The sequence below is a fragment of the Nylanderia fulva genome, unplaced genomic scaffold (assembly GCF_048542155.1).
Source record: "Nylanderia fulva isolate GAGA-0341 unplaced genomic scaffold, ASM4854215v1 Scaffold16, whole genome shotgun sequence".
NCBI classification, from domain to species: Eukaryota; Metazoa; Arthropoda; class Insecta; order Hymenoptera; family Formicidae; genus Nylanderia; species Nylanderia fulva.
This window is the reverse complement of record NW_028189835.1, coordinates 1,879,264-1,894,049: the sequence shown is the minus strand read 5'-3', so window position 1 is coordinate 1,894,049 and position 14,786 is coordinate 1,879,264. Positions and strand designations below refer to the sequence as shown.

At 32.5% G+C, this 14,786-nt stretch overlaps 1 protein-coding gene across 1 annotated transcript in view; it reads right to left on the bottom strand.

The window, feature by feature from the left end:
* The window catches only part of LOC114940402 (uncharacterized), a 93,897-nt gene that overhangs the window by 9,934 nt on the left and 69,177 nt on the right, over positions 1-14,786 (bottom strand). Inside the window, exons 3-6 of the mRNA XM_029315072.2 lie at positions 6,422-6,629; positions 4,310-4,475; positions 3,123-3,398; positions 1,392-1,798 (exon numbers count right to left, since the gene is read on the bottom strand). Of these exons, the coding sequence (XP_029170905.1) occupies positions 1,392-1,798; positions 3,123-3,398; positions 4,310-4,475; positions 6,422-6,629 (1,057 nt within the window). The remainder of the gene's footprint in view (positions 1-1,391; positions 1,799-3,122; positions 3,399-4,309; positions 4,476-6,421; positions 6,630-14,786) is intronic.

The window sequence follows — 14,786 nt, the reverse complement described above, 5'->3', positions numbered from 1 at the left end:
AGATAATATAATTAAAGCTAGAATAGATCGAAACATTCTCTTCGAATTATTAATAAAAACGAAAAAGGTTTATTTGATATTTAAATTACTAAAAAAGGAAGGAAAAGAATATAATTATTGTAGCTAGATAGAAATTAAAACTGATCGAAAGACCCGTGATTATTGATCATTATTATACATGAGTCCGTTATTATTAATTACGATAGCAAAGTTTAATTATAGTTTTTTGCGTGAATATATGTACGATGATTCTATACAAAAAAATATCTCCCTTAAAAATTATAGTATAAGACTCAATGTGAAATTACAAATTTAAATTTTAACGCGGATAGTAGTGCATCAGTTTCAAGGAAAACTTTTTATTTTGAAAAATTAATTTTCGTTGAAACTGATTAGTTATGCAGAGAGCACAAATTTTTCTTGGCATCAATACAAAGTAATTAAATTAAATTTCACAATTCGAGATTTTTATTTTAATAAACTTTTCTCTAGAAGCGTAGGCGAAAAAAAATCAGGAAGATCAAAGGAGTTTAATAAAATAAAAATTTCAATTTGAGATTTAATTTAATTAGGATCGAATAAAGAAAAATTTGTATTGCGTGCACAACCAATCAGTTTGAATAAAAAAATGAATTTTCCTTGAAATTGACACATAACTGTTTGCGCGTCTAATTCTTTCTAGCCCATTGAAATTTATATTCTTTCTCTCTCCGTTCAAAAATCCGCAAGTGAGCGAATTCATCTGTAGTAGTGCATCAGTTTCAAGGAAAACTTCTTATTTTGAAAAATTAATTTTCCTTGAAACTGATTAGTTATGTACAAACTACACATTTTTCTTGACTCTATACGAAGTAATTAAATTAAATCTCAATGCAAAATTTTTATTTTAACAAACTCACCCCTAGGAGAATGTAGGCGAAAAAAAATCAGAAAGATCAAAGGAGTTTAATAAAATAAAAATCTCAAATTGAGATTAAATTTAATTAATAAGATGCAATTTAATTCGACCAAAAACTGGCTATTCATTTATTGAAAATAAGTACACACTACGTTTCGACATTGTGGTCTTTTTGTCATATCGACAATCTGTCAATCGACAATTAGCTACTGTCAAATGTTTTTGGTCGAATTAAATTGCATCTTATTATTTGTGAAAATTTTATCACTGGCGATCAACAATTAATTGTGAAGATTTTTTAAACTTAATTACTTATCAGGACCGAATCAAGAAAACTTTGTATTGTGTGCACAACCAATCAGTTTGAATAAAAAAAAATGAATTTTCCTTGAAATTGACACATCGCCGTTCGCGCGTCTGATTCTTTCTATAGCGCGTTGAAATTGAAATTCTTTCTCTCTCCGTTCGAAAATCCGCAAGCGAGGGAATTCACCTGGAAGTTTCGACGGCGGCACTGATGGTCAAGCACTCTTGGCAGGGTTTGCTACCGGTCCGTCGTCTGGGCACGCAGCCCGTGCATCCATCCCACTTGTCGAGGGTTCGTTTTTTCCTAGAAGGCACCCGTAGGAAACGCCGACAACTCGGCCCGGGCGCGTCCGAGTCCGTGGAGAAGCCCGAGACCTCGTCCTCGGTGTCGATGCAGTGCTCCTCGTCCTCGTCCTTAAGGAACACAGAATCGGAGCCGAACGACCTGGAGTCCGGTTCGGGCGGGTCCACGCTGCCCATCGACGCCAAAGGCGCCCGTCTGCCCGACGACCCAGCCATAAGGTTGCCGACCGCACCGGCGTATAGACCGACCTCGCTACCGCACGGCGATAAATCCGGAGTTGGCTGTATTACCTGATCATAACGGAAGATAAATTTCAACTTCGTCGAAAATAAATTTCCTACGCGAACGGATATCTTAACGATTTAACTGAGCTTAGGTTTATCGAGAAAATCATAGTAAAGAATGATGTTCGAAATGGACTTTAAAAGTCCCTTTATTGAAAACAATATTTTTATGATTACATTATAAAAATATATATATTTATAATTAGTAAAAAATTAGCTTCAATTTAATATTTATGTCTCCTTCAGAAGAGGATTTTTTAGTCTTTAAAAAAATTGAAAAAATTATTGAGAAAATCATAGTAAAGAATGATGCTCGAAATGGACTTTAAAAATCCCTTTATTGGAAACAATATTTTTATGATTACATTATAAAAATATATATATTTATAATTAGTGAAAAACTAGCTTTAATTTAATATTTATGTTTTCTTAAGAAGGGGATTTTTTAGTCTTTAAAAAAATTGAAAAAATTATCGAGAAAAATCATAGTAAAAAATGATGCTCGAAATGGACTTTAAAAAGTCCCTTTATTGGAAACAATATTTTTATGATTACATTATAAAAATATATATATTTATAATTAGTAAAAAATTAGCTTTAATTATATTTATGTCTCCTTAAGAAGGGGATTTTTTAGTCTTTAAAAAATTGAAAAAATTATCGAGAAAAATCATAGTAAAGAATGATGCTCGAAATGGACTTTAAAAGTCCCTTTATTGAAAACAATATTTTTATGATTACATCATAAAAATATATATATTTATAATTAGTGAAAAATTAGCTTTAATTTAATATTTATGTCTCCTTCAGAAGGGGATTTTTTAGTCTTTAAAAAAATTGAAAAGAAATGGACTTTAAAAGTCCCTTTATTGAAAACAATATTTTTATGATTACATCATAAAAATATATATATTTATAATTAGTGAAAAATTAGCTTTAATTTAATATTTATGTCTCCTTCAGAAGGGGATTTTTCAGTCTTTAAAAAAATTGAAAAAATTATCGAGAAAATCATAGTAAAGAATGATGCTCGAAATGGACTTTAAAAGTCCCTTTATTGAAAACAATATTTTTATGATTACATCATAAAAATATATATATTTATAATTAGTAAAAAATTAGCTTTAATTTAATATTTATGTCTCCTTAAGAAGGGGATTTTTTAGTCTTTAAAAAAATTGAAAAAAATATAAGGATAATAGGTAATTGAATTATCTATGTTATTGGCAAGTTTTGAAGAAAAATAATTATAGAGTAGGCCAAGAGAGCAGACGAGGAATGCAATTTATTTTCCAATTAAAAGAATCGCGATCGCGAATGTCAAGTCTACCTGGATATCGATGGGGTAATATAAGTCCCATGGCTCATCATAGGCTGCGTGACGCGGGAAGGATGGAGGTGGCGGAAGGCACGGCATCACCATGGCTGAACCCCTTCGTTCCAGATAACTACTTCCAGTGCTGCTACAGGTGACCGAGCTACATCTTCTGTGATCGACAGGGGGAGCCAACCTCGGTTGCCTGATTGGCGGTGCCAGCAGGGCGTCGTATCCACCTCCGACCGAGGCAAAGCGAGGCGCCACCACGGGTGAATGAGGCTGGTTCATCTGGTTTAAACATAGTTCTATTTACTATCCGGTGCTTAACAAAAAAAAGTAAATAAAAAATTAAAATTAAAAAATTAATAAATTATCAGGAAATTACAAATAAATTTTAAGAATATCGAATTTTAGATAGGGACAGAGAGAGAGAGAGAGAGAGAAAGAGAGATATGTATGAGAAATATTATTTATAGTTTATTATTAATTTATTTTATTTATTATATTCTGTAAGAGAGATATTTATTTCGTTTGGTGCCTAGCGGTCAGGGAAATCTGGAAAACCGGGCATTGTAGGGGAATTTTATAAAACTGGAATTGTCAGTGAAAAAGTCAGGAAATTTTACTATTTATCTAGATTTTTTCACATTATTCTATATTTGTCTCAATTTGAAATTTTTTATTAAATAAATATAAACTTTTTCTTGATTCCCAGCGCGCTAATTTTCTGCGTTGTTAAAAATCGATTCATCTATAGCGTGTTCGTTAATTTATGTTTTCATCGTCGTGTTATTTTATTTCAATGTGTTTGAGAAAGATAGAGACAAAACTAAAAAATTTGATACAATATAAATAAAAAAGGTGATCATTTAAATAGTTTTTAATGACACGTTTGTTTCGATTATCGTACATAATATAAATTGCATAATTGATTAAAATTTTTTTTTAACTTCCGAATAAATCTTTTTATTGTTGGCAAAAATATCTCAAGAATTTCATAAATCTCATAAACATTTAACTGATTTATCATATAAATATATGCAAATTATATATTTGGAAAAAATACTAAAAGGTCAGGGAAAAAATAAATTTCTGGTCTTGGAAAATCTGAAAAAGTCAAGTGAGGTCTGGAGAACACCCTGCACTAGCTTTACTTAGTAGAGAGAGAGAGAGCATATATTTAGGCTATTATAGACTACCTCGACGCATAACGACCTTCTTGGACCGCGACCTGGCCTAGGTGGTAACCTGGCGATTGCTTCGAGAGCGACGGCGAGTGCTCGTTCCTCAGCCTCGGCTTCGGCGACTGCCGCCGCCGCCGCCGCGGTTAATGCCGGGTCCTCCAGTTGTTTGCTCGCTTTGCACCTGTTAAATATATCAAGCGTTCAAATTCCATTTTAACGCCTTTAATGAAAATATCATGACCTATTACATTTCTCGTCTATAATAATTTATTTTTTTAAACTATATTTTGAAATATATTTTTTAAAAATATTGCACGTGTACGATAAATTATTTAACGCTTCAATTTTCATGACTGTGCCTGAATTAAAATTTATTTTGAAAGAATTTTTTGTTTGAATTTTTTATATTAAATTGAGGAATCATTTTTGCATTTTTGAAAGTTTTTATGCCCCGCATAGGAAAAATAAGGGTGTCACGTATAAGTGACATTTGGTAAGGTCATCTAAAAAAAAGCTGTCATTTTTGGATGACAATTGGAATTAATATTTTTTTAACTAATCAACTTTTTTACAGATTGCACTTTACATCGATAAATAAATAATAATAAATATATAAATACATATAAAATGTAGAGAAAATCAATAAATTAAATAGAGAAAGATAGATATATAAAAAATTGATTTCTTAATTTTAAACAAAATTTTATTTGATGGCGTATAATAATCAACGTATCGAACATTAAAGCTCCAAAAATTATCAATACAGTATCAAAGTTGAAAATGTACCAAGTATTTATAAAAAAAAACAAAAAATAATAATTTTTCTCAGTTTTTAGATGTAGGGTCCGAATTTGAAAAATCTAAGAAATGTAAAATAATTACAATTAAATTAAATACTTAAAACGTCGCTAATGGTATTTAAAATAGGAACGATATATTTAATTCGACCCAAACTAGCCAAGAAATTTTTATTTTATTTCCACAACGTTTCGACCATCTGTTTTTGGTCTTTTTCAAGTGAAAAATTCCTTGATAAAAGCGCAGTTAGTTGACACTGTTGTCATTATTAAACAATATGATTATCGGAATTTTTTAATTTTAATTTTAATTTTAAAATATATTTTTTAAAAATATTGCATGTGTACGATAAGTTATTTAACGCTTCAATTTCCATGACTATGCCTGAATTAAAATTTATTTAAAAAAAAATTTTTTAATTCCGATAATCATATTATTTAAATTTAATAAAAAATACAATTAGATATTTAAAGACAAGGCTCGTGTAATATTATAAAATTAAGATTTAGAAAGACAGGGCCAACTATAACGAGCATATTAAATTAGTGAGAGATGTAATGTCAACACATAATTAATTTATTTCTTAGTAAATACAATGATAATAAAAAATAAACGTTTCGGCTGTTACCTCAGCCTTCTTCAGTAAATATAAAAAAACAATAAAAAATTCTTTTAAGTAAAATTATGACATATTACGCATTGGAGTCTATTTTTTAATGAACCTTTGGTTTGAGGAGTCAATAAATTTAAATTGGGTTACGCTTATATCATTAATTAAAATATAGATATTGTTTCTAATCGGCTAACCATTTTTTAACTGAGATGGTAAACTTTTTAATTATGTCAAAAAACATGTAAACGAGCTCACTGTTGTTAGTAGAACAAGTTGACAGTCCATTCCACGTCATCAATCCTTTTGAACATTATTAGTTGAAAATATCGTCAGAACCGCTTGATATGAGAATTGAAACATTTAGATGTTATCCAGCATCAAAAAATTAGTCCCCATTATCAAGCATATTTCCGAGTAAGTTCATCATTGTAGTGTATTTCACCGTGTTTGTTTAAAATTGATGAGTAGTCAAGATTCCGCCAAGTCAATGTGTTCATTATACAGAGTCACGATATGATGTGACATATTATTTAATAATCATGACAACAGTGTCAACTAACTGCGCTTTTATCAAGGAATTTTTCACTTGAAAAGGACCAAAAACGGATGATCGAAACGTTGTGGAAATAAAATAAAAATTTCTCGGCTAGTTTGGGTCGAATTAAATATATCGTTCCTATTTAAAATAATTACGATTGAATTGTCGCGATAATCACCTGCTCTTGTAAACTACCAGCAACACCATTAAACTGAAGAAGCCGCCGAGGGTCGCGGCGATCCGAACCCCCGTCATGACGTCGTACGTTTTGTAGAATTCGATTTTGAGCTGTTCGCGCTCGCTCAGAGTCGGCGTTGCATCTGGCAGGAACGTCGTCGGTTCTGTCGTCGTCGTCCCTGTCACGTTGCTGCCGACACTCCCCATTCCTGCGGATCAAACAGATTCAAGCTTACGTTATTCACGCACGAAAGATGTATGTTTGTTTGAGGATTCGGAGTGAATGCTGATTGTCTGGAAATTGTGTTCGAGACGCGACGTCTTAGTAAATTGTCTGCGCACGTTTTCGGGAAAAGACAAACTCTCTCTCTCTCTCTTTGATTCTAAAGTTTCCAAGAATTCTCCCGTAAAACGAGACGTTTGTACTTGCGCGTTTATATTTCCGAGAATCAAGCATAGGGAAAAGGTGGGATAAAAAGGTTTCGTTTTTCATTCTTAATTTTGATAAACTGTGCGGCGATGTGATAAATCGATGACGAAGGGAAACAAAATGTTGAATGAACGCGTTCGAAGGAGGCTGAATACTGCTTGCTTGAATATTTTCGTAGGGAGGAATAGCGCATAAGCCGTAAATCACAACGAGAATTGTTGTTTACCGAACTGTGTCGGCCAATGTACGCTGGCTGGGCTCGAAAATGGACTGACGGCGCTGAATTTCCTGGAACAGAACGAAGGCGCGCCGTCAGAAGGGGTGCTTTTGGCAATTCACCCGGATTCAGGATTTTGCATTATTTCCGAAAATAAAAAGGAGACAAGATCAGGCGCAAGGAGAAAAATTGACGCAGAAAGAAGAGCAGGAAAGAAAAGGGAGAATATCGCATACACACACACAAGCATTGAGCAACAGTCGGCGGAGAAGATGGTACAACTACTATCTCTCTCTCACCCTCACCCTCATTCCCTCTCTTTCTCTCCTTCCCACCCTTTCTCTCTCTCTCTCTCTCGTCGAGCTTGGCCGGCTAGCATTGTGTGGAGACGGTTGTAGGTTCGTGTATTGATTCCACCTTCGCGAGCCTACCTTCAGTTGGTTAGAAACGGTGAAGCATCTGAACGAATTTATTAGGTACAAAATATGTTGCCGTTTGCACCGTCTAACTTTTTGGCAGCTCCAAAAGCGTTAAGTGTATCTGAGTTGAATACTGTTTATCAAAGTGCGAGCAAGAACGTTGGAAAGAGAAGATTGACGCCTTGTTCTCAAGTATAATTTGTTCCGCTGTCTCTGTCGTTTGCAAGACGGTTCTTAGAATTGTGAGGGTACAATGTCGCTACAAAAGCTAGAGAGTAATTTTTTTTTTTTTTTTTTTTTTAAGACGGACGGAATTTCTGTTAACAAGAACGAGAGAATAATTATTTCTTGCGATGCAATTGCTTGTAATTTTCGCGATCGTCGAGTCGCAGATTTATTCGGACTCTCCTTCAAAGAGAAACATAAGGGATGTAATTTAACGAGAGAAAAGCGTGCAGTTGATAGCTTGATAACTTCAATATTTCAAATCATTCTGGAGAAATATTGTTCGATATTTCAAGTTATTAGGAGAAGTGTCAGGCCGTTAAGTCTGAACATTTCATCTCGACGCGGAATTTGTCGAGCTTCTTCCTTTGACTAATGTTTTGACAAGTAGATAGCAAGATAGCGTTGCTCTTGAAACCTGGTCTCCCTCCATTGATTCAACGTCCTTAATCACTCGGGTTACGTCGAGTTAGGTCAGACGACAACCTGTGGATGCTCCACGTTCGAGAAGGTTGTTCCATGTGCTCTCACCAGTCGTATCCCCGTAAAATTAACGGCGCGGTAAATCCTCTAGAGAGTTTCAACCTACAGAATTCTCGCCACGTAACAAGAGCTATTTACTATTTGCCGCACACAAGACGACCGACAAAGAGGGTTTTACGCAGCGCGACGTGAAATTACAGCCGCGATATTATTTCCGGTAAAATTTCCTGTAACGAGTACATTTTCTCACCATTATTACATCGCCTGTTGATAATTGTCGCTTCGACATACTGGCTTGTATCAACAAAGACGATCTAACAAGCCACTTTTTCTTGCATGAAATTTTTTGATTAACTTGAAATTTATTATATATTGTTTTTGGAAAGGAATGTGTGCCAAAAGAAATATCAATCACACTTTTTTTTTCTTAATTTTCGATCTTTTGTAATAGATATTTCCTGATCCTAAAAAAATCGCGTAAATCCATAATTTCTTTTTACGATAGATTTTTAATTTGAGAATTAATCAAGAAATAAACTTGGCAAAATTGATTTCGACGTAACTAGCAATTTTATTCAATACTTTCACGACGTTTCAACATTGTTAAAAACTATTGTGTAATATTGTGTTATAGAATTCTCACTTGATAAGGACCACAACCAAATGATCGAAACGTCATGAAAGTATTGAATAAAATTGCTAGTTACGTTGAAATCAATTTTGCCAAGTTTATTTTCACCACTAGCGTCCAATATTAATTTTGATTGATCTTAATCAAGAAATGGTTAAATGTGTGAAAAATTGAAAATTTGCGAAATAATAATCTTACCCGATACTTTGCATCGTGAAAAAATTGACACCTGAAAATTGAAATATATGTATAGATGAAAAAGTTAGAGGTCATATCAGGAACATGGAGGGTGGGGCTAGCATGAGAAGTAAGCACTTTATTATACGAAAATTCATCTCTTGGAAGGTTCATGCATTTTTCATTATTTTAAAATTAATTTCTTGAAGAGTCCGTGTATTTTACACGCCGCAGGTTCGTGTAGCGGAATAAATTTTTCGTTCATAATTTGCATTTATAATTGACTTTTGCTTTTTTTTATTTTTCATCCGGCAAATAGTTACGAAGTTATTTTCCCGGACAATTCTACGAAGTGATGCCACGCGTGGCGGAAAATCAACGCAACTTTATTACGCGTGAATCGACGGTGCACGCGAACGAGCGATTGAGCATGTATATCGACTTACGCGTTACCCGTTATGCGTTATTCTAACGATCGCGACCTGCATCGTTGAATGAAATTTTGACGGGAATTACCCGGGCTAGAATATCCTGCCGTGCGCGCATGTGCTATTACGCGCATTAAATTTGCGTACAATGCGGCCCGAGAGTCTGCGGAATAGCGAAGGGTATAATATGTTAGATGGCCGAAGTGTGTGTACATATGTACATAACTGGTAAGAGAACCTCGCGAAATTCCAAAATTTGGATTTTTATGAAACTTTGACAGCATGTAACAAAGAATAAATAGATGAATTTAGACATTTTTAGTTGCCCAAAAATGATTCGAAGGGATGAAACCACACATCTTATACATATATTGCTTTTCTCGATATATCTCGAAAAATATTCGCAATGTCAAAAAATAGAAATATAAAAATTTTATGGACAAACATTTCTCTATTGAACTATAAAAATTAATATTATAATATTTTAAGAAAATAATTTTTGAAAAAAACATTTTGTAAGTAGACTAATCTTTCATTCCCTTGAACTATAATTTGAATTATTTTGAAGAATTATTTTTTATGAAACTTTGAAAGCATGTAACAAAGGATAAATAGATGAATTTAGACATTTTTAGTTGCCCAAAAACGATTCCAAGGGATGAAACCACACACCTTATACATATATTGCTTTTCTCGATATATCTCGAAAAATATTCGCAATGTCAAAAAATAGAAATATAAAAATTTTATGGACAAACATTTCTCTATTGAATTATAAAATTAATATTATAATATTTTAAGAAAATAATTTTTGAAAAAAACATTTTGTAAGTAGACTAATCTTTCATTCCCTTGAGCTATAATTTGAATTATTTTGAAGAATTATTTTTTATGAAACTTTGAAAGCATGTAACAAAGAATAAATAGATGAATTTAGACATTTTTAGTTGCCCAAAAACGATTCCAAGGGATGAAACCACACCTTATACATATATTGCTTTTCTCGATATATCTCGAAAAATATTCGCGATGTCAAAAAATAAAAATATAAAATTTTTATGGACAAACATTTCTCTATTGAACTATATTAATATTATAATATTTTAAGAAAATAATTTTTGAAAAAAACATTTTGTAAGTAGACTAATCTTTCATTCCCTTGAACTATAATTTGAATTATTTTGAAGAATTATTTTTTATGAAACTTTGAAAGCATGTAACAAAGAATAAATAGATGAATTTAGACATTTTTAGTTGCCCAAAAACGATTCCAAGGGATGAAACCACACACCTTATACATATATTGCTTTTCTCGATATATCTCGAAAAATATTCGCGATGTCAAAAAATAGAAATATAAAAATTTTATGGACAAACATTTCTCTATTGAACTATATTAATATTATAATATTTTAAGAAAATAATTTTTGAAAAAAACATTTTGTAAGTAGACTAATCTTTCATTCCCTTGAACTATAATTTGAATTATTTTGAAGAATTATTTTTTATGAAACTTTGAAAGCATGTAACAAAGAATAAATAGATGAATTTAGACATTTTTAGTTGCCCAAAAACGATTCGAAGGGATGAAACCACACATCTTATACATATATTGCTTTTCTCGATATATCTCGAAAAATATTCGCGATGTCAAAAAATAAAAATATAAAAATTTAGGACAAACATTTCTCTATTTAACTATATTAATATTATAATATTTTAAGAAAATAATTTTTGAAAAAAACATTTTGTAAGTAGACTAATCTTTCATTCCCTTGAACTATAATTTGAATTATTTTGAAGAATTATTTTTTATGAAACTTTGAAAGCATGTAACAAAGGATAAATAGATGAATTTAGACATTTTTAGTTGCCCAAAAACGATTCCAAGGGATGAAACCACACATCTTATACATATATTGCTTTTCTCGATATATCTCGAAAAATATTCGCGATGTCAAAAAATAGAAATATAACAATTTTATGGACAAACATTTCTCTATTGAACTATATTAATATTATAATATTTTAAGAAAATAATTTTTGAAAAAAACATTTTGTAAGTAGACTAATCTTTCATTCCCTTGAACTGTAATTTGAATTATCTTGAAGAATTATTTCGTCCGATCGTGATTTAAAATTCACCGCTCGTTCCGCGATTACCAGCTTGTTTCGCGATGAAATCTCAGCTAAAGACGCTTGCCAGAGTTTCATTTAAAAAAATCTCCGGTGAATATAAAAGCAGTCTCATTCCTACCCCTGGCAAGAGAGAATATTCTCAGGTCTTGAATTTAATTAAACAAAATTTGGATAATTATTCTCCGACACACTAAGATGAAGAGAATTGCCAACACTAGAGAGGATTAGATTGCATTGGCAAGGATAATTTTATGTACAGAGCGCACACGGCAACATCATTTAAATTAAATTGGAGAAAAGTGAATTGTCTCTGTTTATTTTTTTCTTTATCTTAATATTCTTCTGTCGCTTGATAAATTTTTCGACGCTGAAGTAGTCTTAAAAGTCTTTCATTTCGCTGGAGAATTATAATTCTACGTCGTAACGCGCATAATAAATTTTTAAAATTAAATTTGCGAAAGCAACCATGTCAATTTAATCTTTCTTACGCGCGAATTCATTCATTCGTAGAATTGAGGGGGTATTATTTGAGTAAATTTCTTTTTCGAATGAAAACTCTTTTGAATGAAATTTTATTCGCGAAAGAGATAAAACTTTTGCGAAAAGTGTACACTGAAGGTCTCTTTCGTGGAGAATCGCATGGGTAACTTTCTGAAAACGCAAATTTGTGCCATGCTTAACTTTCGCGAGCGACGTCCGAGGCGTATCGACGTCCGAAAACTTGGTCCAGGTGAAAGAAAGTTGAGAGAGATGTGTGTTGCTCGGATAACTTTTAAATATTCCGCGAAATAGCGAAATTACCGCGTTGACACGTAAAACACGGCTATGCGGAATAAACGACGGATAGAGAGGTAGAGAAATAGGGGGACCGTTTTTCCGCTCGAATTTTTTCACAAAAGTCTTATCGGCATATTCAGCGAACGCCATTTTTCCTCTTTGACGCCTGGCAGGTACGCGTTATCATATTTCCATGTCGGCGAACGGTCAAAAAGGGCCTCGGCGCGACATTGAGCGAAAATGGGTCGTCCGATAATTCGTCTCCCTCGAAAACACCGTGTTACGATATGTATGGATTTGGGTTAACTTCGTTTCGGCGATTTTGCAGTCGTGTCGCGCGCGATTCTTCCGGTCACGAGAGAGAGAGAGAGAGAGACACGTTTGTAAACAATATAAAAATCTTTACCAAACTTACGCACAGTTGAACAATTTGTGTTAAATTTAACAAACATCACATGTTCTAAACGATCCATAGAAGTTTTTGTGTTTATTTAATACATAATACAGATATGTTAAGTGGTGACACGAATATTTTAATATGAAATAAATGCAAACTTTAAGTAAACTTGAAATAAATTTTGTGCAAAATTAATACGGTTTTAATGTAAAAATTAACATGTGTTAGTTTTATATTTTTATCATTCTCACTTATAATGATTATAAAATAAAATTAACATTTTTCTCTGTAAATTTTAACACATAAATTTTGTCATTAATAATATGGAATTTATTTATTGTGTAAAATTAAAAATAGGTTCGCATTGTGTTATTTTTACATTATTTTTACATTTAATTTGTTTTAATAATTTAACATTTTAATTCAATTAACACAACAGCAATATGTTAAATTAACATAAATGTGTTAAATATTTCAGACAAAATTTTATCGGGAACAGTTTTTAACAAGAAAACACAAATTTTCCAACTATACGCGATTTTATACAACGTTTCACGTTGTATCTCTTATCTATTGTTTAAAAATCAATTTCTCTTCTAAGCAATTTTACAAAAGTATATATGTCTTCATTAAGAAAAAGAAGTGTTGTTTTACTAAGGTATAATAAAAAGATAGAAAAATGCCTCGCACAATTTGCACGTCATATATCATAATTTCTACAGATTATATTTTATCTATCTTCTCACACATTTTAATACCAAGATGTCAGTCAACAATTTATCGTAATTTATATCTTGAAAAAGCAAATATTTCCTTTATCAGAACGTTATCCGACAATTTTAAATGATCACGTGTCAACGTTTTAAGTGCGTGTTAAACGTTATATGTATATATTCAGTAAAAGTGATACGTGATTGGATTAAATCTATGGATTAAATGCGCGCCGTAATAAAAATAATAATTTTTCATCGAAAATTAAAAATAATAAAAATAAGTATTAAAACAATTCTAAAATATAAATGTAAATAATAAAAAATTTTTTATTATATAAAAAATATTCTCAATACGTGTAATATAATAAAATAATAAAAATACACAAGAAATGCAAGGCATTTCTCACATTATTCAAACCTCGATCAGATTCCATTAATGCACGGTTGATTGAAAGATTGTTGCCAATTTTTTCCCTATAGTATATCACTAAAAAGTATCCCAGTTCACTCTATCACTTTGACAAAATCTCAATGCTTTTGCCGATATATCGGACCGCGTTTACATATCCGACCATTTCCACCAATATAAGAGCAAAAAAGTTAAAAGAATATTGGAAAGAGAGTGAGAGAGAGAGAGAGGGATCCGCGTGCCGATAATTCGATCCCTGAAAAGCGTTCGTCTCTCAAGAGCGCGGATTTGGGTCACTGGTTTGAGGCCTGTTGAATGCCAGACCAGTTCCACTGATTTCGCCGCTGCTTCACGGATTATAATCTTTGCTTGCCACCCTCGACGACAACTGTACACGGAACCATTTGAATACCGAGATACTGCCAGATTATTGTATGTGTGTGTGAGAGAAAGAGAGAGAGAGAGAGAAAACCACACAGATGAAATTGGTGGACGGATTTGTCCTGTTCCGCGATTTCTCCTCCTCATTTCGCGGAAACGAGCCGCATAACACCGCGAAATCCAGCTTGGAGGATTTATAAATACCTTGAGAACGCAAATATCCTTCTTCCGGGTCCTTTTGCGAGGAATTTCGCGGTATCAACAATCACACTCGAGTTATTTCCAAGTCTTGAAAGTTGAGTCTCAGTGGCATTTAAGACGACAGTATATCGTTTCGTTAATCCTTTCAGTGTTAACAGTGAATATACAAAAATGTGATCGGCAAAATCAGCCGCATAGGCTGAGGCTTTAATAGAGAGATTCGACGTTTTCGCTGATCTATTTTTTCTATTATATGTATATTCAAATAGAGACATTCTCGCACAATCTTGTAAAAAGGTAGCAATTCACGTCTAAAAGAAATAATCCCAATTAGTTAAA